The sequence below is a fragment of the Hemiscyllium ocellatum genome, chromosome 28, assembly GCF_020745735.1.
Source record: "Hemiscyllium ocellatum isolate sHemOce1 chromosome 28, sHemOce1.pat.X.cur, whole genome shotgun sequence".
In the NCBI taxonomy this organism is placed as follows: Eukaryota; Metazoa; Chordata; class Chondrichthyes; order Orectolobiformes; family Hemiscylliidae; genus Hemiscyllium; species Hemiscyllium ocellatum.
In genome coordinates, this window is record NC_083428.1 from 46,720,890 (window position 1) to 46,747,157 (window position 26,268).

The 26,268-nt window shown below is 41.4% G+C and overlaps 1 protein-coding gene across 1 annotated transcript in view; it reads left to right on the forward strand.

The window, feature by feature from the left end:
• The first annotated feature begins 3,081 nt into the window (after positions 1-3,081).
• The window catches only part of LOC132829089 (calreticulin-like), a 46,254-nt gene continuing 23,067 nt past the window's right edge, over positions 3,082-26,268 (forward strand). Inside the window, exons 1-2 of the mRNA XM_060846398.1 lie at positions 3,082-3,230; positions 19,753-19,854. Of these exons, the coding sequence (XP_060702381.1) occupies positions 3,146-3,230; positions 19,753-19,854 (187 nt within the window). The 5' untranslated portion in view covers positions 3,082-3,145. The remainder of the gene's footprint in view (positions 3,231-19,752; positions 19,855-26,268) is intronic.

Below are 26,268 nucleotides of genomic sequence, written 5' to 3' on the forward strand. Positions count from 1 at the left end.
CCCTTGTTCAAGAAAGGATCAAGACAAAAGATGGAAAATTATAGGCCAATTAGCCTAACCTCGGTTGTTGGTAAAATTCTAGAATCCATCATTAAGGATGAGATTTCTAAATTCTTGGAAGAGCAGAGTCTGATTAGAACAAGTCAACATGGATTTAGTAAGGGGAGGTCATGTCTAAAAAGGAATTCCTGTTGGAATTCTTTGAAGAGGTGACAAGTAGGTTAGACCAGTGGATGTGGTCTATCTCGACTTCCAAAAGGTCTTTGATAAGGTGCCACACAGGAGGCTGTTGAGCAAGGTGAGGGCCCATGGTGTTCGAGGTGAGCTACTGGTATGGATTGAGTATTGGCTGTCTGACAGAAGGCAGAGAGTTGGGATAAAAGGTTCTTTTTCGGAATGGCAGCCGGTGACAAGCGGTGTCCCGCAGGGTTCAGTGTTGGGGCCTCAACTGTTCACATTATATATTAATGATCTGGATGAAGGGCCTGGGGGCATTCTAGCAAAGTTTGCCGATGATATGAAGTTAGGTGGACAGGCAGGTAGTACTGAGGAAGTGGGGAGGCTGCAGAAGGATCTCGACAGTTTGGGAGAGTGGTCCAGGAAATGGCTGATGGAATTCAACGTGAGGAAATGCGAGGTCTTGCACTTCGGAAAAAAGAATAAAAGCATAAACTACTTTCTAAACGGTGAGAAAATTCGTAAAGCCAAAGTACAAAGGGATCTGGGAGTGCTAGTCGAGGATTCTCTAAAGGTAAACATGCAGGTTGAGTCCATGATTAAGAAAGCGAATGCAATGTTGTCATTTATCTCAAGAGGGTTGGAATATAAAAGCACCGTTGTGCTACTGAGACTTTATAAAGCTCTGGTTAGGCCCCATTTGGAGTACAGTGTCCAGTTTTGGTCCCCACACCTCAGGAAGGACATACGGGCACTGGAGCGTGTCCAGCGGAGATTCACACGGATGATCCCTGGAATGGTAGGTCTAACATACGAGGAACGGTTGAGGATCCTGGGATTTTATTCATTGGAGTTTAGAAGATTAAGGGGAGACTTAATAGAAACTTACAAGATAATACGTGGCTTGGAAAGGGTGTACTCTAGGAAATTGTTTCCGTTAGGCGAGGAGACTAGGACCCGTGGACACAGCCTTAGAATTGGAGGGGGTCAATACAGAACAGAAATGCAGAGACATTTCTTCAGCCAGAGAGTGGTGGGCCTGTGGAATTCATTGCCGCCGAGTGCAGTGGAGGTTGGGACGCTAAATGTCTTCAAGGCAGAGATTGATAAATTCTTGATGTCACAAGGAATTAAAGGCTACGGGGAGAATGCTGGTAAGTAGAGTTGAAATGCCCATCAGCCATGATTGAATAGCGGAGTGGACTCGATGGGCCAAATGGCCTTACTTCCACTCCTATGTCTTATGGTCTTATTGTCTAAAAAACTCAAATAAGTTTGTGAGTTAAATGATCCCAGAACCAATGGATAAGACCTAAGTTCTGCAGCCCTGCCACATCTGATGGTGAATGATTAAACAACTGGTGAAGGAGGCTGTAAAAATATCTCCATCTTCAATGATGGAAAAGCCCAGTACATCAGTGCAAAAGATAAGGATGAAGCTTTTGCAGCAATCTTCAGCCAAATGTGCCGAGTGGATGATCCATCTCAGTCTCCTCCAGTGGTTCCTGCATCACAGACACCAGTCTTTGGCTAATTCAATTCACTCCACATGATATCAAGAAATAGTTGGAGGTACTGCAAAGGCTGTGCTAAGCTGCTGCAGTACAGTGCTGAAAATGTGTTGCTGGAAAAGCGCAGCAGGTCAGGCAGCATCCTGTCCCTTGGATGCTGCCTGACCTGCTGCGCTTTTCCAGCAACACATTTTCAGCTCTGATCTCCAGCATCTGCAGACCTCACTTTCTCCTTGTTGCAGTACAGTTACAACATCGGCATCTACCCGACAATGTGGAAAATTGCTTGAGTATGTTGTGTACATAAAAAGCAGAACAAATCCAAAACAGCCAACTACTGCCCCATCAGTCTACTCCCTACAAATAATACATTTATTCTCTACTGGCCCTATCAACCTGCAAAAATGTAGATATGTGTAATCTCATTTTGCACTTGGTTGCATGATATGTTTGAGGTGGTATGGTGGCTCAATGGTTAGCACTAAAGTCTCTCAGCACCAGGGAAGTGGATTCAATTCCAGCCTTGGGTGACTGTCTGTGTAGCGTTTGTACATTCTCCCCCTGTCTATCTAGGTTTCTTCTCACTGTCACAAAGATGTGCAGGCCAGGTGGATTGCCCATGGTGTCAGGTGCATTAGTCAGAGGGGAATGGGTCCGGGTGAGTTACTCTTTGGATGATTGGTGTGGACTGGTTGGGCCAAATGACCTGTTTCCACACTATAGCACTCGTAATATAAGTGAAACCTCCCAAGATGTAATCTGCAAATTTACTGAGCAAATTCCCAACATTTCCCAGCGCATAAATAAAAATGAATAACATCAACAATTAAATCATATCGATCAAATATAACAAATCGAATTTGTCCAAGTGCTCAGTCATTCCGTCCTATCACACCGATTGTCTCTGTAATATCGAGATCGGATACATCAATAGGTTTATGTATTATTTCGTTGTTCTGTGAACTATATTCGGTTCTCTGTTCATGTCTCTGATACAACTTTCTGAACTTCCTACTTGCTCCATTGCTCAAGTCAGATTTGTATTTGGATAGAAATTTGAGCAGTGGATTACTCAATTCAAATGACCCTGTGAATTTAGTTTTTAATCCTATGTTCAGTGAGTCAAATATTGAAGCTCGAACAATTATTACCCTTCTTGCATTCAAAAATATACTGAGCTAATAACTCATTCTCGAGTAAATTCATCGGATTTGGCCATTATGGTGCTACCAAAAAAAACCATGCAGGAAAGAGACCACAACAACAGATACTGCTGCCTGGAATCATCCAGGAACTAGAAAGACGGAAAAACGTGTTTGGAGCTGATTTGCCCGGCTGCTGCTGACTGTGGCCAATGGTTTGAAGCCGTGTGGAGAGAATGGGTTGAACCAGATTGTCCGAGCCGGGAGTTAGCGCTGTCGCTGCTGTTTTGCGCTGTTCCTGTCTGGTGCTCCGAAATGCTGCTGCCGTTCCTACTGCTCTGCTCTGTGGCTGGCATTGCCCGGTCCACTGTCTACTTCACCGAACAATTCGCAGACGGAGGTGAGATTGATAAACCTAAACAAAACATCGGCTTCACCAAATAACTAGTTGCCTGCAATTCGTTCTTTGCAACTAACTTAATTGCTTCTTAAGTAACAACTGGCTCTCTGTACTCCGATCTCTGCTATGGGTCCTTTTATAGCTAAATCTCAGCTCTCACCAATTATCGCTATTTATCGATTGTCATAGTGCTTTATTTTCCAAATGTGGTTTCCTTCGTTTCAAATCTTTACGTTTCACTAACATGAAGTGGAGGAAAGAGATCAAGATTTTTGCAAAAAAAAAATCAGTGAAACAGATATCAGAAGTCACGTTATTGAGAAGATGGCGAGTTTGTGGCGCCGATGTTATCCTCCTGACTGACACTCCAGGGGAAAGGAAGTGCTTGGATGAGTTGTGAATCTGCGGAAGAGTACAAAAGGAAATACTGCACTCTTTTTTAAGCTTGGAGACTCCATAATGTGATAACGTGAGATTTGAGAGTCGAATGTTTGGCGCTTTGATTTAATCCTGTCATCATTGTTAGCCTTTACATTTCACCTTTTATATGCTCCCTCCTCTCACTCAATATGAGTTTCTACATATCGAAGAGTTGCATTGATATAACACCTTTTACAATCTCAAGCTGTTTCAATGTGTTTTTTTTTAATTAAATCACTCATGGGACATGGGCATTGCTGGCTAGCCAGCATTTATTGTCTGTCCTCAGTTGCCCGTGAAAAGGTGGATGTGAGCTGCTTTCATGAACTTCTGCTGTAGATAGACCCACAATTCACAATCAATGACCGCAGGGTAACTAATATCCTTTCAAGGAGGTGAGAATTGTTGGCAAGGCAGCATTTAGTTAAAGAGATGTACAGCACAGAAGCAGACCCTTCGGCCCAACTCATCCATGCCGACCAGGTATCCTAAATTAATCTAGTCCCATTTGCCAGCACTTGTCTCATGTCCCTCTTAAATCCTTCCTAGTCCCAGCTAGATGTATTTTAAATGTTATAATTGTACCAGCCTCTTCCATTTCCTCTGGCAGCTCATTCCATACACGCACCACCCTCTGCGTGAAAAAGTTGCCCTTTAGGTCCCTTTTATATCTTTCCCCATTCACCCTAAGCCTATGCCCTCTCTAATTACCCTTGATTGACAGGCTTGCTAGGCTTTTTCAGAGAGCGGCTAAGAGTCAGCCACATTTTGTGAGGATTTGGGATCACCTGTAGGCCGAACCGAGTGAGGACAGGCTTATGCTTCTAGAGTTTGGGGGTGGCAACATCAGTTACCATTGGGATTTGAAGTCATGTTCCAAGAAAACTAGCCTGGACCTGTGGACTACTAGTCCAATGACATTACTGCCATACAATAATTTTGATTTTTCTGTCTCTGCTTATTCTATCTAGTGTTTCCCTGAACTTAAAATGAAAATCTTGCATGGGATATAGTATTACTGACTAGGCCAGTGGCATGGTGGCTCAGTGGTTAGCACTGCTGCCTCACAGCACCAGGATCCCAGGTTCGATTCCACATTGCAGTTTGCACATTCTCCCTGTGTCTGCGTGGGTTTCCTCCGGGTGCTTCGGTTTCCTCCCACAGTCACAAAGATTTGTAGGCTAGGTGAATTGGCCAGGCTAAATTGCCCATAGTGTTAGGTGCATTAGTCAGAGGGAAATGGGTCTGGGTGGGTTACTCTTTGGAGGGTCGGTATGGACTTGTTGGGCCAAAGGGCCTATTTCACACTGTAGGGAATCTAATCTAATCTAATCTATAATCCATCCCAGATTGCCTTAGAAAAAGTGATTGTGTGAATTCCTTGAACTGCTATAGTTCATGAGGCGCTGTTAGGAATGGAGTTGCAGGTTTTGACCAGTTGACAGTGAAGGAATAGTGATTGTAGTTCCAAGTATGAAAACTAATATGCAGGTACAGTAGGCAGTAAGGCAGGCAAGTGGAATTTTGGCATTTAGGGAAGTGTTGCAGCAACTGTACAAGATATTAGTAGGGCAGTACCTGGACTAAGAGTTGAAGAGAGTGGTGCTGGAAAAGCACAGTCAGACAGCATTTGATGAGCAGGAGAGTAGATGTTTCAGCCATGAGCCCTTCATCAGGAATTGATGGATAAGAACAAGAACTAAGAAAATTTACAACCCAAGAACAGGCTCTTTGGCCCTCCAAGCCTGAGCAGATCCAAATCTACTGTCTAAACCTGTTGCCCACTTCCTAAGCATCTGTATCCCTCTGCTCCCCACCTATTCATGCATCTATCCAGATGCATCTTAAATGAATCTACCATGCCTGCCTCTACCAACTCTTCTGGCAATGTGTTCTAGACGTCCACCACCTGGATAATTACCTGGAGTAATGCATACAATTTTAGTCTCCTTACTTAAGGAGAGATGTTGTTGTATTGGAGGCAGTTCAGAGGAGAGTCGCTAGATTGATTCTAGAGATGAGGCATTTCTCTCATGAAAAGTGGTGGAGCAGTTTCGACTCTTATTCTCTGAAGTTGAGAAGAATGAGAGGAGGTCTAATCAGTGATGGTAGAGGGTGCTTTTCAGACTGGAAATCTGAGGAGTCTATGTTGGGACCCTTGCTGTTTGTGGTTTATATAAACAATTTTTAGTCTTGAATTTAGGGAGGTTGGCCAGTACGTTTTGCAGATGATACAAAGGTCGATAGGATTGTAAAGAGGATAGCCTTTGATTGCAGGATCTAGATGAGCAGTTCAGATGGGCTGATCAGTAGCAAATGGAACTCAATCCGGATAAATGTGAGTGAGGCACTTGGGCAGGACAAACATGGCAAAGATAGGATTCTGAGAAGCACCTTGGTGTATGTATACACTGGTCCCTCAAGGTATCGGGGCAGGTGGATAAAGTGACTAAGAAGGCATATTGGATTCTTGTCTTAATTAACTGAGGCATTGTGTTTGAGTAGGGAGGTTTTGCTGGAACTGTGTAAAATGTTGGTTTGGCAACAGTTAGAGCATTGTGTCCATTCTGGAATTCACACTATAGAAGAGATGTGAAAGTGTTGGAGAGAGTGCAGAGAAGATTTCTCTGTAAGGTTCAGTAAGGGAGAGAGAAACTGGGGACGTTTACCTTGGAGCAAAGAAGTTGGAGGGAGACATGTTTGAGATGTATAATTTTTTGAGGGGGGGTGCTAGGATAGACAGGAAGAAGCTTTTCTACTTGGTGGAGGGATCAATGACCAGAAAGCTTAAGGGACAGGAGGTTTTGAGCAGATTAACGGAAAAACCCATTTTCACCTAGAGGATGGCGGGAATCCGGAACTCACTGCCTATAAGGTGGTAACATTGAAGAATTGCATTTGGAATGCCAAGGCATACAAGGCTTTCGGCCAAATGCTGGAAAATGGTGTTCAAATAGTCTGCTGGTTGTTTTTGATTGCCACATATACAGTGGGCCAAAGAGTGTTTTTTCTGTGCTGTAGCTCCCTATGACCGTCTCATAAGATGCTGAAGAGGATTGATGAAGTAGATGTAGAGAGGCTGTTTCCTCATGTGGAGCAATCTAGAGCAAGAGATTGTAGTTTTAGGATGAGGGGTAGCAGATTTAAAACACTGAAGAGAAATTACTTCTCGCAAAGAGTTCTGTGGAATTCATTACCTCAGTGTGGTCAGTTTAAGGAAAAGTGAGAAAGACTCTTAATTAGTAATGGGTCAAAGGATTATGGAGAGAGGGCAGGAAAGTGGAGTTGAGGCCAAGGTGAGATTAGCCATGATTGTATTAAAGGGTTTGAATTGCCTACTCCTGCTGTAAATCCTCATGTTCTTTTAAGAGTCAAGATGATGAGTGACTTGGAGGGGAACTTGCAGGTATTCCCATGTATGTGCTGCCCTTGTCCTTCTAGATGGTAGAAATGGCAGATTAACTTTCAACATTGCAGTTCCAGAGAACTACATGTCCTTGGGAAATGCATTGATAATTTTCACCTTTTTTTTATTCTATTTGTAACTTGTTTCATTGAAGTTTGCTGATCTTGACTATGTATCTGTCCTGCAGGATCAGCATGATTCGCTTTCATTTATTTCCATTTATTCTCTACTGAAGTATTGCTACTTCACCAAAAATACAAAGTAACGTAGTACAAGGTTACAGAGAAGGGATCCACTTCTAATTGTAACCTTGGTATCAACATGTCACGTTATCAGGATAATTACAGCGTCCGGGTGGTTTGTAAATGTGACAGTTGATGTTTGAACAAAGGAGTTGGGGGAAAATCCCAGCAGGGTTTAACCTATTTTTCTGATTACCCAGTTCAGTGATGTTATTACACACCTCTGGAGCACATGCGATTTGAACCTGGGCCTCCTGGTCCAGCGGTAAGGACACCACCATTGTGCCACAAGAGAACCTCCCCACCCCCCACCCCCACCCCCCAAAAAAAAGCAAGGTTTAAGCTAGTAATCTCCTAAAATGTTCTTCCTTTTCAAACTCTGTTCAAATTGTGGACATATTTGAGAGAACAAATGACTTGCACTTCAAAGCAAGCAAAATGAACTAATCGCACCAAGTGATTGGTAGACAATAATTAAAAACCACCAAAAAAGTAGTCTGGTGTCATTACAATTACAGCATTTAAAAGGCATCTGAATGGGTATATGGTTAGAAAGGGTTTCGATGAATATGGGCCAAATGCTGCTGGCAAATGGGACTAGGTTAATTTAGGATATCTGATCGGCATGATGACTTGGACCAAAGAGTTTGTTTCCATGCTGCACATCTCTGACTCTACAACTAATATTTTTCACAACTGTGAAATAATCTCGGACAGATGTAGTCCTCCTTCTGAGACATAAGGAGCAAATCATCAAATTTGAAGGCTACAGTTTAAATGTGGTTTTAATGTGATTAAAAAGCACAGTTGAATTGTACGTCTCTATGACCCTATAACTCTAACTGAAGCCTAAGGAGGGTACAAATTTGCTTTTATTTTCAAAGAGTATTTTCTTACATTTTGGATCTTGTCGAAATAGTAGTAAGAACAATAAATCATAAATCTCTTGTATAGGTCCTTCCCTTCTGTTCAGCTATTTCAGACCATCATATCTGCATCAGGTCTCCAAATGAGCAATTCAGTTCCATTTTCCTATCATCTGTAACCCTGCTCATTATTCTTTTTCAAATAACAACCTTATTTCCTTTTTGAATGTTACAGTTGAACCTGTCTCCACCACACACTCTGGCAGTCATTCCAGACCTTAATGATTTGCTGCTTCAAAAAGGTTTTTTCTCATTTGGTTTTGCCAAGTACCTTCATTCTTGCCCTCTTGATCCATTCGTGAGTGGGAATGTTTGTTTTTCCCTACCTCCAGACCCCTCCTTATTTTGAATATCTCAATCAAATCTCCCCATAGCTTTCTTTTCTCTCAGCAACAGTCACAGTTTCTCCAATCTACTTTCATAACTGAAATTCTTCATCCCTAGAAACATTCTTTATAAATGTCTTCTGTACTCTTTCCAGTGCCTTCATATCTTTCTGAAAGAGTTGTGCCCAGAACCAGGTACAGTTTTCCAGTTGATGTCAAACTACTATTTTACATGAGTTCGACATCACCTTTACATTGTCATAGTGTCTGTCCAGGGAGTTGCCAGGGTAGAACTTTATCGTTTCATTTCCATATCACTTGTGATCAGTCAACAACAGGTGTAGGATTTAAGAAGCAAAATAAAATTGTTGTTTCTTGGCTGAGGTAGAGTTTGCTTCTAGTTAGTTCTGGGTTTGAAAAGTGAGCACGGCAACATGATTAAAAAATTTTGAAACAATGAGTTCTTGGCATGTTTCCCAGAATGACATTGCTCATTTCAACAATGCATTATCAGGAGTATCTTGGGTGTCCCCTCTCGAGATAAATACTTCACTGGTAAAAAGCACACACCTGTGCATTTCCAGCTCTTTTGTGGGTTGGCTTTCAGAACAGCTTCTCAGTTTCCATAGAATCCCTACAGCATTGAAATAGGCCATTTGGCCCATTGAGTCCACATGATCCTCCAAAGAGCATCCCACCCAGATGATCCGACCACCATCCTATCTCTGTAAATCTGTTCCCATGACTAATCCACCTAGCCTGTACATCCCTGGGGACACTCTGCAATGTAGCATGTCCAGTCCACCTAACCTACACATTTTTGGGTTGTGGGAGGAAACCTGTGAAGAACTCTCTCATTTTGGGCGGCACAGTGGCACAGTGGTTAGCACTGCTGCCTCACAGTGCCTGTAGACCCGGGTTCAATTCCCGACTCAGGCGACTGACTGTGTGGAGTTTGCACGTTCTCCCCGTGTCTGCGTGGGTTTCCTCCGGGTGCTCCGGTTTCCTCCCACAGTCACAAAGATGTGCGGGTCAGGTGAATTGGCCATGCTAAATTGCCCATAGTGTTAGGTAAGGGGTAAATGTAGGGGTATGGGTGGGTTGCGCTTCGGCGGGTCGGTGTGGACTTGTTGGGCCGAAGGGCCTGTTTCCACACTGTAAGTCTAATCTAATTACTAAAAAAAAAATGGGGACAATGTCTGTGGACTCTGCACAGTCGCCCACAGGAGGAGTCAAACCCGGTCCCTGGCGTCGTGAGGCACCGTGCCGCCCAAAATGAGAGAGTTGTGTGTCTTAATACAGATGAATATGTAAAATGAGACAGCAGTTTTCCAAATTTTGGACTATTCTTTATTTAAAACCCTTGCTAACAGTTAGTGAAGGAGCCCTGCATACAACAGAGATAGCAAAGAAATTAAGTAATCTTAGAGTAGAAGACAGTGAAGAAGGTTACCTCAGATTACAACAGGATCTGGGCCAATGGGCTGAGAAGTGGCAGACGGAGTTTAATTCAGATAAATGCAAGGTGCTACATTTTGGGAAAGCAAATCTTAGCAGGACTTATACACTTAATGGTAAGGTCCTAGGGAGTGTTGCTGAACAAAGAGACCTTGGAGTGCAGGTTCATAGCTCCTTGAAAGTGGAGTCGCAGGTAGATAGGATAGTTAAGGTGGTGTTTGGTATGCTTTCCTTTATTGGTCAGAGCATTGAGTACAGGAGTTGGGAGGTCATGTTGCGGCTGTACAGGACATTGGTTAGGCCACTGTTGGAATATTGTGTGCAGTTCTGGTCTCCTTCCTATTGAAACTTGAAAGGGTTCAGAACAGATTTAAAAGGATGTTGCCACGGTTGGAGGATTTGAACTATAGGGAGAGGTTGACTAGGCTGGGGCTGTTTTTCCTGGAACATAGGCTGAGGGGTGACCTTATAGAGGTTTTTAAAATCATGAGCGGTATGGATAGGATAAATAGACAAAGTATCTTCCCTGGGGTGAGGAAGTCCAGAACTAGAGGGCATAGGTTTAGGGTGAGAGGGGAAAGATATAAAGGAGACCTAAGGGGCGACGTTTTCACACAGAGGGTGGTACATGTATGGAATGAGCTGCCAGAGAAAGTGGTGGAGGCTGGTACAATTGCAACATTTAAAAGGCACCTGGATGGTAATATGAATAGGAAGGGTTTGGAGGGATATGGACCGGATGCTGGCAGGTGGGACTAGATTGAGTTGGGATATCTGGTCGGCATGGACAAGTTGTCCAAAAGGGACTGTTTCTGTGCTGTACATCTCTATGTCTCTATAAGAAGTTGGATAAAAGCAGTTCTGTAATAGGTAGTAAACAGCAAAAATGTATTTTCAATAAATAAAAAACAAAAATACAGGGAATGCTGAATACATGAGGCAGCATCTGTGAACACAGAGTTAATGTTTCAACTTGATGAACTTTGACAGAACTGGATAAAATTGGATACTGGGAATTAAGCCCTTACAGAAGTAGAGAAGGGTTTGGAAAGGGGAGATGGTCAACAAAGTAGAAATGATCGGATCCAGAGCATCTGTGAAGAGGAATAAACCAAGTTAATGTTACAAATTAGTAGCCTCTCATCAAAATTCTGTGAATGGGATTATCTGAATCATTATCAGTTTTGCCCAAATATGTCTGATATTCAAAATGCAGGACAAATCCAAGCCAGCCAATTACCACCTCATCAGACTACTCTCGTGCATCAGTAAAGTGATGAAAGGTTTCATCAACAATGTTGAACAGCACCTGCGGAACAACAACCTGCTCAGTGAAGCCCGGTTTGAGTTTTGATCAGAGTGGTGCTGGAGAAGAACAACAGGTCAGGCAGCATCCGTGGAGCAGGAATGCTGCCTGACCTGCTGTGCTTTTCCAGCACTGCTCTGTTCTAAACTCTGGTTTCCAGCATCTATAGTCCTCACTTTTGCCCAGTTTGAGTGTTTTGTCTGGGCCACTCAGCTGCTAACTTCAATTACAGCCTTGGTTCAAACATCGAGAAAAGAACTGAATTCCACAGGTGAAAGTAATAGTCTTTGACATCAAGACCACATATCATTGAGTGTGGCATCAAAGAGTCTAACATAACTGGAATCAGGGGGCAAACTCTCTGTTGGTTAAGAGTTATACTTGACACAGGGAAAATGGTTGAGTTTGCTGGAGGTCAGTCATTTCCGTTCCAGAACATCTCTCCAAGAGTCGTTTAGAGTAATGTTCCAGGCCCAACCATCTTCCGCAGCTTGTTAATGAACTTCGCTCCATCATAAAATCAGAAGTGGGGATGTTCACTGTTTGCACAACTCTTCATACTGAAGCAATCATGTTCAAACCCAACAAGATCTAGACAATATTCTGGTTCCAGCTGACAAATAGTAAGTAACATTAGTGCTATACAAATGCCAGGCAATGACCATCTCCAATAAAATAGTTGGCAACAGGAGACAGATATGCTTTTTGGAATGGAGAGTCATGGCTAGTGGTATTCTACAGGGATCAGTGTGTTTGAGTTCTTTTTTTGCTGAGGTTCTTACACACTTGATGCAACCGCAAACGCCAACTTCTGTGAACAAGCAACCAAATTTAATAAATACTGTACAGTATAAGCTTTTGGAGAAACCTTGAACCCACCTTGCAGGGCTTATGGGGTCGTGGCAAAAGCTCTCCCTGAACAAGCTTTGGAGAATCCCTGATCACTCTTCGCCAAGCTGTTGAAGTGTGTCCAGGGAAGCTCCCTCTGAAAAAGGAAACAGTCTTTCCTTTATACAAAATCTTTACATCACAGTCAGTAATACTCACAAGACAACCCCCAGTCACTCCCTCATAGTCACATGTCATTTATGATACAATGCCGTGACCACTTTCCATCCAGAGACATAATGCAAATCATCCCTTAATGGTCAAATCTTTTCCAAATTGCTTTTTGTAACTACAGGGAGTAGTCACATTCCAACTGTAATGCTCTTATTGTTTTTCATTACCTAAATCATCCATGGCATGGGATGGGAACCTCCCACATTCCACAGTCTGTTTCCATGCTGAACATCTCTGTGACTCTATAAGACAAAGACACACCACCCTACCCCCGGGGCATTCAATATTTTGCAGATCAGCAGAGCCGATTAACTCTTTAATATCACAAGTGTTGGGACCTCTGCTGTCTGTGATCTACATAAATGATTTGGAGGAAAAATTAGCTTGTCTATTTAGGAAGTTAGTGGATGATATAAAGATTAGTGGAGTTGTGGATAGTGAGGAGGATTGTCACAGGATTACAGCAGGATATAGATCAGTTGGAGGCATGGGCAGAAAAATGGCAGATGGAGTTTAATCTGGGCAAATGTGAGGTGATACATTTTGAAAGGTCAGGTGCAGGTGGAAATTAGAGTCGTAGTGTCCTACAGCATGGAAACCAGCCCTTTGGCCCAAACTGGTCCATGCCGACCAAAATATCCATCAACGCCAACCCCATTTTCCTGTACTTGGCCCTTTTCCTTCTCAACCTTTCCGATCCAAGTATTTTTCCAAATGCCTCTTAAATGTTGTTAATGCCTGCCTCAGCCACTTCCACTTGCAGCTCATTCCATATGTGTACCACCTGCTGTGCAAACAAAGGTTGCTCTTCAGGTTCCCTTCTTATTTTTGCACCCCCTCCCCAAAAAAAACCTTAAATTGATGTATTTGATTTCCCAACCCTGGGAAAAAGACTGAGTACCTACCCATGCCTCTCATGATATTGTACACTTCTATAAGAATCTTCCAGAGCAGCCTACCATGAGGAACCTTATCAAAGGCCTTACTGAAATCCATATAGACTCTTGTCTATCGTCCTACCCTCCAACTGTCTTGGTTACTTCATTGAAGAATTGTGAGGCATGATCTCCCACTCATAGAGCTATGCTAACTATTCCTAATCAAACCCTGTCTTTCCAAATGCATGTATATCTTATCTCAGAATCTTCTAAGCAACATATCCAAAGTCTAAGTGTTAGGCTTACTGGTCTACAGTGCCCAGGCAAAACCCTTGGGAGTATTCATATGCAGAAGGATCTGGGTGTGCAGGTCCACAGATCACTGAAGATGACAGCGCAGGTAGGTAAGGTTGTTTTTAAAAATGGCCTATGACATGCTCGTCTTCATTGGAAGGGTCATTGAGTATAAGGATGCTGCAGTTTAACAGAACTTCAGTTAGGCCACCCTTGAAATATTGCATACAGTCTGGTCACCCCACTACCAAAAGGATGTGGATGCTTTGCAGAGGGTACAAAGCAGGTTTACTAGGATGTTGCCTGGTATGGGGGATTCTTTTTCAATGAAGAAAGGTTGGATGGACGAGGTTTGTTTTCACTAGAATGCAGGAGGTTGAGGGGTGACCTAATAGAAGTTTATAAAATTGTGAATGGCATTGGATAGAATGGAAAGTATGAGGCTTTTTCCCAGTGTGGAGGGGTCACTTATTGGGGAACGCAGGTTCAGGGTGCAGTGGGTAGAAGTTTAAAAGTGATGTGAAGGGCAAGTTTTTCATACACAAGGTGGTGAGTTCCTGGAATGTGCTGCTAGAGGGGATGGGTGGAAACTACATTCAAGAAGCACCTGATGAATACATGAATAGGAAGGGAATTTAGGGATATGGATCCTGTAAGTGAAGACTGTGTTTTAATATGGAAGAGCAAAATGGTTTGTGCAGGCTTGGAGGGCTGAAGGGTTTGTTCCTGTGCTGTTTTGTTCTTTTGTTGTTCTTTATCGCTGAATCCCCCACTATCCACATGATGGGGCATTACCATTGATTAGAAACTCAACTGGATTTGCCATGTAAATACAGTGGCTACAAGAGCAGGTCAGAGGCTAGAACTACTGCAGTAGCTAAATCTCCTGGCCCAAAAGACTGTCCCTCATATGCAAGGCACAAGTTAGGAGTGTGAAGGAATACTCCTCAGTTGCCTGGAAGGTGCAGCTCCATCAACAGTCAAGAAGCTTGACACCATCCAAGACAAAGAAACATCCTTCCACTACCGATGCTCAGTAGCAGCATTGTGTTCTAGCTGGATAATACACTGTAGAAATTAACCAAAGATCCTCGGACAGCAGCTTCCAAACCCACAACTCCTTCCATCTAGAAGGGCAAATGCAACAGATAAATAGGAGCACCACTCACCATCCTGACTTGGAAATATATCTGTGTTCCTTCACTGTCGCTGGAATTCTCTCCCTTACGTCACTGTGGGTCTACCTCCAGCACACATGGACTGCAGTAATTCAAGAACACAGTTCATCAGTGCCACCTTGAGGCCAACTAGGGACAAATGCTGGCCCAGCCAGTGACACTCCCATAAGAGAATAAAAATATCGGTCATCCAAATAAATGAAAGCTGAAGCTACGATCTGAAATTGTTCGATACATTGTTGAGTCTGGAAATCAAAAGATGCCTAATAGTAAAGTGAGATGCTATTCCTAAAGCTTAAATTGAACTTCACTGAAACAGTGTCGGAAGCTTTGGACAGAGGTCAGTTTGGAAGTTCTTCTTTCCTTTCTCTTTGGCTTATCCCATATTACATATGTTGCCTAAACGGTGCTTTATTACTGTGGGAGTGGGGTGGAGAGACGGATTTATAGATAGCATAAACTTAGGGTCACCCTTGTGGGTACCATGCCTTTACATTTTGCAAAGCAGTCATCCCCTCTATTCTTGGTTTATCCTCTGTCTTCACTCCCCACCCCACTCAGCATAGTGGAGACCACAATGAAGTCAGCAAACACAATACTGTAACATATTAAACTGAAAGAAGCACAAGTAACTTACTGTTTTGCCTGAAAGGAGTATTCAGTGCCCTGAATGCTGGGAAAGGATTATGTAATAGTGTTGTAAAGTAACTTCAGTGCTCATGTGCATAGCAGCTGTATCCAATCACGCCTTGAGGCTTCAGGGGAAGAGGAAAGAAAATGTGTCTATTTAAAGAAAATGAGCAATACTGAAGAATATAAATTAATTGATTCTTCTTGCCATGACTGACATTCTGCCTCAACTCTATTTTGCACCTGCTTCTAATAGTCTCTTGATACCCTGAGAGACCAAAACGTTCAGCAATTTTAGGATTGTATATACAGTACGCAATGATGGAGCATTCACACCATCTGGAGTAGAGATTTCCAAAGTTTCACCATCTTTGACTGAAGAAATTTCTTGCCTCAATCCTAAATGATTAACATCTTATCTTGACACATGAGCCTGCTGTTCTTGAATTCCCAGCTGGAAATCCATCCTCAATATTTACTGTCAAGCTGTTTCAGAATGTGATGTGCTTCAAATATGCCAATTCACGTTCCTTGAAACTTGAGAACATGTTAGGCCTAGTTTGCCCATTTCTCATCATGGAGAACTCTGTCATCACAGAAATTAATCTAGTGAGTCTACACTCACCAATGAGAAAAATCTTCCTTAAACATGGAAACCAAAATGCACACTACTTTAAAGTGCTATACAATTGCTGCTTGTTCTTGCACTCAAATTCTCCTGTAATAAGAGCCAACGTGCTGTTGCTTTCCTAATTGCTTTGCTTTGTTTTGTGTAAATACATTTGTTGTTTTTCCTTGTAAGGGTATAGGCAAGTCTCTCTGAACATTAACACAAATCTCTCTATATTATACTGTCTGTTTTCACTCAGGCTAACCTGTCTTTATATCTTTGCAGTGTCATGTTGCCTGGCCTCTTCATAGCTGACAATCTTACCAGCTGTGTTTGGGCAGCAAACTTGGATGTGTTAATCTGAATGCCTATTGTAAATAACGAAGGCTGAAGCACAGTTTTTTCAGCACTGTACAAATTGCAGTTTGTCAGCTTGAAGATGCCCTGTTGTTCCTACTCTTTGGTAGAATGAACAGGGAGCAATCTTCTCTACAGTGTGGAAACATTTGGACCACAAGTCCACACCAACCTTCAGAGTATCACATCCATATCCATTCCCAGATCTTTACTCTAAATTTCCCCTGACTAATGCACCTAACCTACAAGTTCTAATGGGCATTTTTTAGCATGGCCAATTCACCTATCCTGCACATCTTTGTGAGGAAACTGGAGCACCCAGAAGAAATCCATGCAGACACAGGGAGGATGTACAAATTCCACACAGTTAGTTATCTGAGGCTAGAATCGAACCTGGGTCTCTGATACTGTGAGGCCACTGAGCCATCCATTCATGTTCACATATTATTCCACCCCCTTTTATCTTTATTTGTAACAATTGCATCTTTTTTTGGGGGGGGAGGGGGCAAGAAAAAGTACGTTTAGTGACAAATATATGGAATTTTGAAAATTCATAATTGTGCCCACTATCTTTGTAGCTACCGCTAATAGAAATCACATTGTAAGCCATTCTATCCTGAGGGTTTGCCTGCTATTATTTACTGAAGTTTCTCCAATACTTTTGAATACCCAAGTTCTTTGATCTCAAGTGACTTGGTATCCCTCAATTTCTGGCATGTAATTTGTCCCTTCTACTGTCAAGGTAGACAGAAATAGTTGTTCAGAGTGTGGTGCTGGAAAAGCAAGGCAGGTCAGGCAGCATCTAAGGAGCAGGAAAATTGATGTTTCGGGTAAAAGCCCTTCATCAGCCCTTATGAAGGACTTTTGCCCAAAGCGTCGATTGTCCTGCTCCTTGGATGTTGCCTGACCTGTGCTTTTCCAGCACCCCACACTCAACTCTAATCCCTAGCACTCACTTTCACCTAGAAATAGTTGCTCAACCTATCTGGCATTTCTTCACTTCAAATATCTGATTTATTTTGTCTCTGCCTCTCTGGGACCAGTGCTTAGTCTAGCTATTATACCCCTTTCTCACATACTTAAAAGCTTCTGTAATGTTTTCATATTACAGGCAATATTACTTTTTTTCCTTTTGATATTAACTTCTGTTGGCTCATTGCTGGTTTCCAAAACACCTGTAATTTTCAAGCTGGCTACTTCTCCTTGCAATATCATAAACCTCTTCTTCTTTTTAATTTGATGCTATCTTCAGCACCCTTAAAGAGCCATAAGTCAATAAAGTGATTCTCAGGAAGAGATTGAGATTACTACATGAATCTAAGTCTAAAATAGGTTTGTTCCGATATGGTTCCTCAACCTTTTGTTTCAAGGAATGGTCACCTGAAATATTTGACAAACTCCTCTTCGAGACTGTTGATGTGAAATTTGGTTAGTTCAGCCAGTCTAAAGATTTGAAGTCCCCATGATTATTAATTCTTTCTTACAAGCTCCAAAGATATATTGTTTAATACTCTGTCTAATGGATTAACAAGTGTTGAAGAAGCCAATAAAATGAGCCCTTTTCAAAATAAGTTCTGAATCTGTTCATATTCTATTTCTGATCACTTGAGTCAAAATCCTTTCTCTATATTTGTACCATAATTTACCATCAGGAGTACACTTACCCTTTTTCCATTCTGTCTATATTATTGAAATGTAGTATACCTTGGAATAGTTATTGCTGAACAATGCTTATTTTATAACCAGAACCTACACAGCATGTACTGTTGCTGGTCCAAAGTCTGGATAACTGAGGAGGGTTCACGACAGCAAGATGCTTTAACTGTCAAACCATCTGCCAAATGAAAACACAACAATGGATGATGTGAAGGTTATGAACAGCCTTGTGGTAATTCCATCTAAGACTTGGAGGGGAGGGGAACCAAAAGGGAAAGGAAGGGTGGCCACTTTGTAATCATGTCTGATTAAGGAAATTAGATCGAAATCATTATCTCTATATTTGTGCTGCTTATTTTGTCTTATTTTAATGTTTTTGTGAAGAGCTTTTAACTTTACTTTTTTAATTCCATTTTTTGCATAAGTCTTGTTAATACACTATTTCTGTCAAATTCTGTTTCTCCCTGACTTGCTCTGCTTGTTTTTATCTTCGAGGAGAAAGTGAGCTCTGCAGATGCTGGAGATCAGAGCTGAAAATGTGTTGCTGGAAAAGCGCAGCAGGTCAGGCAGCATCCAAGGAACAGGAAATTCGACGTTTCAGGCATAAGCCCTTCTTCAGGAATCTTCCTGAAGAAGGGCTTATGCCCGAAACGTCGAATTTCCTGTTCCTTGGATGCTGCCTGACCTGCTGCGCTTTTCCAGCAACATATTTTCAGCTCTGCTTGTTTTTACCCAAATCTACTGCAACGTTTTTGCCTCAGCTTTTCTATTTCGATTAATGAATTTTCTTTTCACCTAAACTCTTTCCCCATCCCACTTTTTAGTTTAAATCTCTATCCGCAGTTCTATAATCTCTGCACAGTTTTTAAGTGGAACTCATCCCCATGGAAGCAGTTCCTTCTTTCCTGAGTACAGGTTCCTGCACTCCATGAATTAAAATCCCCTCTTTACTTAGTTCTTTGCAGCATAAATTATGCATCAAATTCTTTAATCTGCTTGACTCTATTCCAACTGGCATGTGGCTCTCATACGAGTTTAGAAATTACCTTTTGAAGTTTTGCATTCTATTTTGGACCCTACTCCTCAAATTCTCTCCTATAATACCGTACTGTCTCCTATAGTTATTGTATTCTTTTTCATGCCTCTTCTTCCACTCCTCCACCTGAATGACTTCCAGTACAATGTTGCCAAGGTGAGTTTGCCCATCACCTGACTGAGCCAATATTTATTCCCTTGTTCAACAGAATTAAGAGCAAACCATCTGGTCATTATCTCAAAGAAAACGAGGCAACTGGAAATGTGAAACAAAAAAGAAAATTGCTGAAAAATCTCAGCATGTCTGGTAGCGTCTTTGGAGAGAAATATGAGTTAAGGTTTTGGGTCCACTGGCCCTTCAGAACTGAAGAACCCTTTGAAGAAGGGTCACTGAACCCAAACCTTTAACACTTATTTCTCTTCACAGATGCTGTCAGACATGCCGAGATTTACCAGTAATTTCTGTTGTTGGTTATTATCTCACTTCTAGTTGATCTTGCTAGGTGCAAGACTGCTGCATGTCATACGCTTTTAAGATACTTTATTGACTGTAGTGTACTTTGATCATGAATGACAACATATCAGTGAGAGTCTTCCATCATCATCCAGCCATCCTTTCTTTCTTTACCGAATTTGTGAATGTAACTTTGTTCTGAAATTTAATCTGTGGAAGCATGTGACTAGCAGATTGATAAGTTATTTATTGATTTCTCTGCCACCACCCATTTCTGATTTCAGATGCCTGGGAGAGCCGATGGGTTGAATCCAAACATAAATCGGACTACGGCAAATTCAAACTAACAGCTGGAAAATTTTATGGAGATCTGGAGAAAGACAAAGGTAATTTACCCTTCAAGCTTGAAGAAGTTAAACTTTTTCTAGAGGGCTTCACTGCTAATCTCTGGTTAATTTGATTTGGAAACAAGAGCTTTGACTTTATTTCGTTATTACTCCTAGATTCTTGAATTAATGCTGCAGCTTGTGTATATATAAAATTCATGGCAATGCCTCTTTAAAGTGAACTCCTGACTTTTCTTGTTAATATGTAAGAACTTTTAAAATGTATAGATTTTGTTTCTTTCTGTCCTTTCAATTTGTAAAGTCAATGAAACGCTGAGGTACTGTTCTAGTAGAATCTTGCTACTATTTTGTGCTATTCCTTGTTTTACCTTGACCATAAATTAGGAGGCTATATTATAATTTGGGGAGAGCTTGTCTGTGTATTTGATGCACTTTCTTTCTCTTGCGCTTGTGCTCTCTTTTTAAACCAGTTTCGGCACCATTACAGAGAATGGGCAATGTAGAACTGGAATCAAATGTTGGAATGCTCTATTTGAATGACTTTCATATTGGATCAATTTAGAGTTCCAATTTCCTTTGCTACTTCTCATTGTGCTATGCTAGATGAGACTAGGTTTGCTTCTTGCTCTTAGATCTGTTAGTATTGTTCTCTAAGCGTCTCTACAGCAGACTGTGTCTATTCTGATCTACCTACAAGGCATGTGATTTCCTTGTTCTTTGATCATCTTGTGATAAATATGTATTATATTTACTATTTTTTTTAAAAGGTGAAAGTGGTTTGGATATTGACCTAAATACAACACTTTCTAGGAAGGCATGTGACTTCAGTCTGTTGCCTGGGAGATCCATATGGTATTAATGGATAAAATGGTTATACTGTTGTGTTTATGACAGAGTGAGCACATTAAGGCTTTAACTTAGTTTTGACTTAAGAACAGAACATTCAAGCTCTCAAATCCAGTGATTTGATTCAGCACTGTTTTGATGTGCTTGTTGGATCTAGTTGGGTGAGGAATGGTGTGCGCGGATGTGGACGTGACTGTGTGTATCCCTGTGCGTCAGTGTCCCTGGCCCTTACAGCCAATGTCACCATACAGGTTTTATTCTTACTGTCTGATTATCTGTTATGACAGACCTTTGATTTTTACTCAAATATGCTTGATAAATTTCTGAAAGAATGTTGTTTAAGTCAGCTACACGTGCAACTTCAGAATAGGAAGTTTTTAGGGGAACTGGGAGCTCCTTTATGTATATTTGCATTTTTAACTCCTATAACTGGGCTGAACACCAGAAATCCAGTTTCATATGTTAAACAGGTGTCTCCAACTACCTTGTTCTTGATGTTTGTCAGCTTTTATATATCACTGTTTCTACAGTATTTAGCTGTTTGGTTGTTATGTCTTCATATAGTGTTTAGCTTTGTGTTTTGTACATTGAATGAAAAAGCCTTAAGAGGATTTTTTAAAAAAAAAATTCCGCTTCTTTGTGATGTTGGGTATGTGATATATAATTTTGGTTTAGAATTTGGATTTTGAATTAGTGGCATGTGGGTTGTATGAAGAAGTTTAATAATTGACTTGTCAGAGATTTTGGAGCTATGATTTCAAGCCAGTATGCCTCAGAGAGCAGTTACGGTGGCCCATCTGGAGTCACGATGTGAATTTGTTTGTATTGTGAGTTTGTGAGCAAACATAGAAGCAAGCTAATGCCTTTTCAATTTCAGAACAATCCAGAAATGATGTTCTCGATTGGGGATAATTGCATAGATTGGGAAGGTTTTGAAGGCAGTTCACAAAACCTAACTGGGGTCAAATGTGAGAACTTTCCCCGAAGAATGCTTTATTTTGTAAATAATCAAGGAAAAGACTATCAAATACTCAAGGCTGTGTGTATATCATTTGATGTTATAGAGAAGGGAACTCTCTCTAGTTTGAGAATTTTATTCATGGAATCCTTACAGTGCAGAAGGACACTATTTGGTCCATCAAGTCCACACTGACCCTCTAAAGAGCACCATGTAATAATGTTGGAATAGATAGGGATTCTGTTCTGCGTTTTTTGTTTCAAAATCTTTCAAACTGTGTTATATGTAAATTACTTGGTTTGCTCCCTTTATCTTCCTTTTTGTGTTATAAATTTCTGTTTTGTCATTTAAAAACTAAATCTGCTGCATCATGGTGATATTTCATTGAAATATAGCACATGTTAAACCAAATCAAAAATCTATTCAGCCAGAGTCTGGAATCAGGCTTGTCCATGAATAACATTAGCTGGGAATATAATATCTTCACTGTCTTATCCTTATCACCTCTTTTATTAAAAGATTTGTAGATCTATTTATGACAAACTGTCTATGTGAACTTAATGTTATATGATAATCAAATCTTTCTGTCTGTGGAGGACAGCATTTTCCATATAGGATGTATTGGAAATATTTAGGGGAAAAACAGTGCGATTTAGAAAATCGCCACTGAATTATGCATGTCACACTGCCTGAACTATTCCTAACCCTCTAACTCCCTTTCATCTATATATTCGGTTTTAGTGTCCCAGTATATGATGTAGCAGAGCTGTTTGCATGATCACGATGGAGTTTGGCATACTGATGATGTGAACTCCCTTGCGATCCAGACTGTCTCATTGGTATGAGAGCAATAAGCTAAACTCCCTCACCACCTGATTATTAAAGAGTGAGCCGTGTAACCTTACTGGTGTTTTACATTTGCTAATGATTTTGTTGCCGAACCAATAACATTTAACCACTGGTAAGTATTTTTCTTCCTCTCATGTGAGGTTCTAATTAACACCCGAAATGTACTGTAAGGCAGCACTACTCACTAATCTTGGGTAAGATGATTTATGTACAGGACAACACATCTGCTTTCAGGTTACTTCTTCTGAATTGTCCAACATGAACAATGAGTGACAAAATGACAATGGGAAAATGCAATCTGCAGTTGCTGCGCAGGAAGTCATTTGGTCCATCCCTATTGTCCGGGTGCGCAATCTTGCGCTCTCTTTGTCAATAAGCCTTTAAAGTATTTTTTCTTCAGCAAACTATCCAATTCATTTTCGAAAGCCAAAATGAAATTTGCCTCCACACACTCAGGCAGTACATTGCTTTATTTTGTTTTAAAGTTTTTCCTCATGTCTTGAATGTTTTTTTTCTTCCTATTTTAAAATAGATGTCCTCTTGTAACTGACTCTACTGCAAATGGGAGTGGTTTCCCTCTGAATTCTATCCAGACCTCTTATGATTTTGAACAAGTCTGTTAAATCTTCTCTTCCTTTTAAAGAGATCAGCCTAACATCTGTAATCTAACCTCCTAACTGGAGTCCCTTATCACTGGAACTGTTCTCACTAAAGATTTATGCAGCCTGCAGGACAACTGATTTTCTCTTAATGAGCTAGTGTCTCCACTATATTTAAAGAAACCTGTTGGAAGGCAGAGCAGTGACTCACCAACTTATTTCCATGAATAGTTAAATGAGGAAGATCTCTGACTTGATGCTCAATTCTCAGCTGGCTTCACCTCCAATGTCAGTGAAAGGATTCTAGTTGACCTCTGTGTCGTTGACATAAGAAAGAAGAAAATGAACTAGACTTCCCACTCCTGAATTTTCTTTAAACCTGTTACTCATACTGGGGTTGTGTGAGCAATATCATTGATTCTTAACAACTGTCTGAAATATCAAGTGGTCACTCCAACTTTCACCATTACAGTGGTTCGAGAAGATGGCTCACCACTATCTTCTCAAAGACAGCTAGGCAATGTCAGTGACAGTCATTTTCTAAAAATACATGTTTTGGGTGATAGATTTAGACTTTATTGCCACTTTCACCCTTTCTCAGCCACATCTCTAGTTAATTAGCTTAAGAATGCTCTTTTGAGATTTGAGTGAATCCCTAGAATAGTATCAAGGCAGTAAGAGTGTATTTAAGAGGGAAATCAGGACGCCAAAAAGGGGACATGAGGTAGCTTTGGCAAATAGGGTTAAGGAGAAGCCAAAGGGATTCAACAAATGCATTGTGGACAAAAGGATAACTAGGGAGAGATTAGGGCCCCTTAAAGATTAGCAGGGCTGCTTATGTGTGAAACCGCAGGAGACAGCAACACTGAACAGGTATTTTGCATCAGCGTTTATCCACTTTACAGAGGAGATGATGCTGGACAACTTAAAACACATAAAGGTGGATAAAACCCTGGGACCTGATCAGGTGTACCCCAGAGCTCTGTGGGAAACTAGGCCCCTTACTGAGATAGTTGTATCATTTAAGAGCCATGCGTGAGCTGCTGGAAGACTTTAGGTTGGCTAACATGATGCCACTATTTAAGAAAGGCGATAAGGAAAAGCCAGGGACCTATAGACTGGTAAGCCTGACATCGGTGGTAGCCAAGTTGTTGGAGGGAATCCAGAGGGACAGGATTTGCGGGTATTTGGAAAGGCATGGTCTGATTAGGGATACTAACAATGGCTTTGTGCGTGGGAATTCCGATCTCAGTAACTTGATTTTTTTTAATGTAACAGAGGATTGAGGGTAGAGCAGTGGTTGTGATCGATGTGGACTTCAGTAAGGTGTTCAACAAGGGTCCTCATTGCAGACTGACAGCAAGGTTAGATCACATAGAATACAAGAGAACTAGCCATTTGCATACAGAACTGACTCAAAGGTAGAATACACTAGCAGTGGGTTGTTTTTCAGACTGAAGCTTGTGACTGGTGTGCCACAAGGATTGGTGCAGGCTCCACTGCTTTTTGTCATTTATATAAATGATTTCAATGTGAGTATAGGAGGTCTGGTTAATAAGTTTGAAGATGGAGCAGAGGTGCAGTGGACAGTGAAGAAGATTACCTCAGTACAGTGGGATCTTGATCAGATTACCGAGGAGTGGCAGATGGAGTTTAATTTAGATAAATGTGAGGTGATGCATTTTGGAAAGGCAGATTAGGGCATGATTACACACCTTAATGGTAAGGTCCTGGGGAGTGTTGCTGAACAAAGAGACATTGGAGTGCAGGTTCATAGTTCTTTGAAAATGGAGTCCCAGGTACATAGGATAGTGAAAACGGCATTTGGTATACTTTCGTTTACTGGTGAGAACACGGAGTATAGGAGTTGGGAGGTCATGTTGCGGCTCTACATGACATTTGTTAGGACACTTTTAGAGTACTTTGTTCAGTTCTACTCTCTCTGCTGTAGGAATGATGTTATGAAACTTGAAAGAGTTCAGAAAAGATTTACAAGGATGTTGCTGTGGTTGAGCTATAGGCAGAGGCCGAGTAGGCTGGGACTGGGGCTATGTTCCGTGGAGCAATGGAAGCTGAACAGTGACCTCCTAAAGGTTTATAAAATCATGAGGGGATAAATAGGGTGAATAGACAAGGTGTTTTCCCTGATGTGAGTGTCCAAAACTAGCGAGCATAGGTTTAAGGTGAGAGGGGAAAAATTTAAAAGGGATCTGAGGGGAACCTTTTCACGTTTAGGATGGCGGCATATATGGAATGAGCGGCCAGAGGGAGTGGTGGAGGCTGATACAATTACATCTAAAAGGCATCTGGATGGGTATATGAATAGAAAGGGTTTTGAAGGATATGGGCCAAATGCTGGCAAATGTGACTAGATTAACTTAGAATATCTGGTTGGCATGGATGAGTTGGATCGAAGGGTCTGTTTCAGTGATGTACATCGCTATGATTCTACTCATTAAAGAATAAAAACTGAATGAGGAGAGGTGCTAAATATGTGTACAATGTACTCCAGACATGATTTTAATGAAGGAATAAGCTTTTTTAAAAACAGTGCAAAATACTGATTTATGTTTACAAACTTTTTTTTTAGATTAGGTTACTTACAGTGTGGAAACAGGCCCTTCGGCCCAACAAGTCCACACCGACCCGCCGAAGCGCAACCCACCCATACCCCTACATATACCCCTTACCTAACACTATGGGCAATTTAGCATGGCCAATTCACCTGACCCGCACATCTTTGGACTGTGGGAGGAAACCGGAGCACCCAGAGGAAACCCACGCAGACACGGGGAGAACGTGCAAACTCCACACAGTCAGTCGCCTGAGGCGGGAATTGAACCCAGGTCCCTGGCGCTGTGAGGCAGCAGTGCTAACCACTGTGCCACCGTGCCTTCTGGAACAAAAAAGCCCTGGGAATAATATTTTGCTGAATTATTCCCATCCTTCATTTTGGTGTTCCCAAAGAAAGCAAACGTTTTAAGAATACGTGAAATAGGAGTAGATTATTGCATTTTTAAAGCCTATTTCCTTGCAAGATCTCCAGCTTAATTCCTCTAATGTAGTAGTTTTCCAAGTTTTCTATAAATGTGACTTTTTAGAATTATTCACTCATGGGATGTGAGTGTCGTTAGTTGGCCAGCATTTATTGTCTGGCCCTCATTGCTCTTAAGTGGTGCTCTGGTTAAACCCAGAATGCCA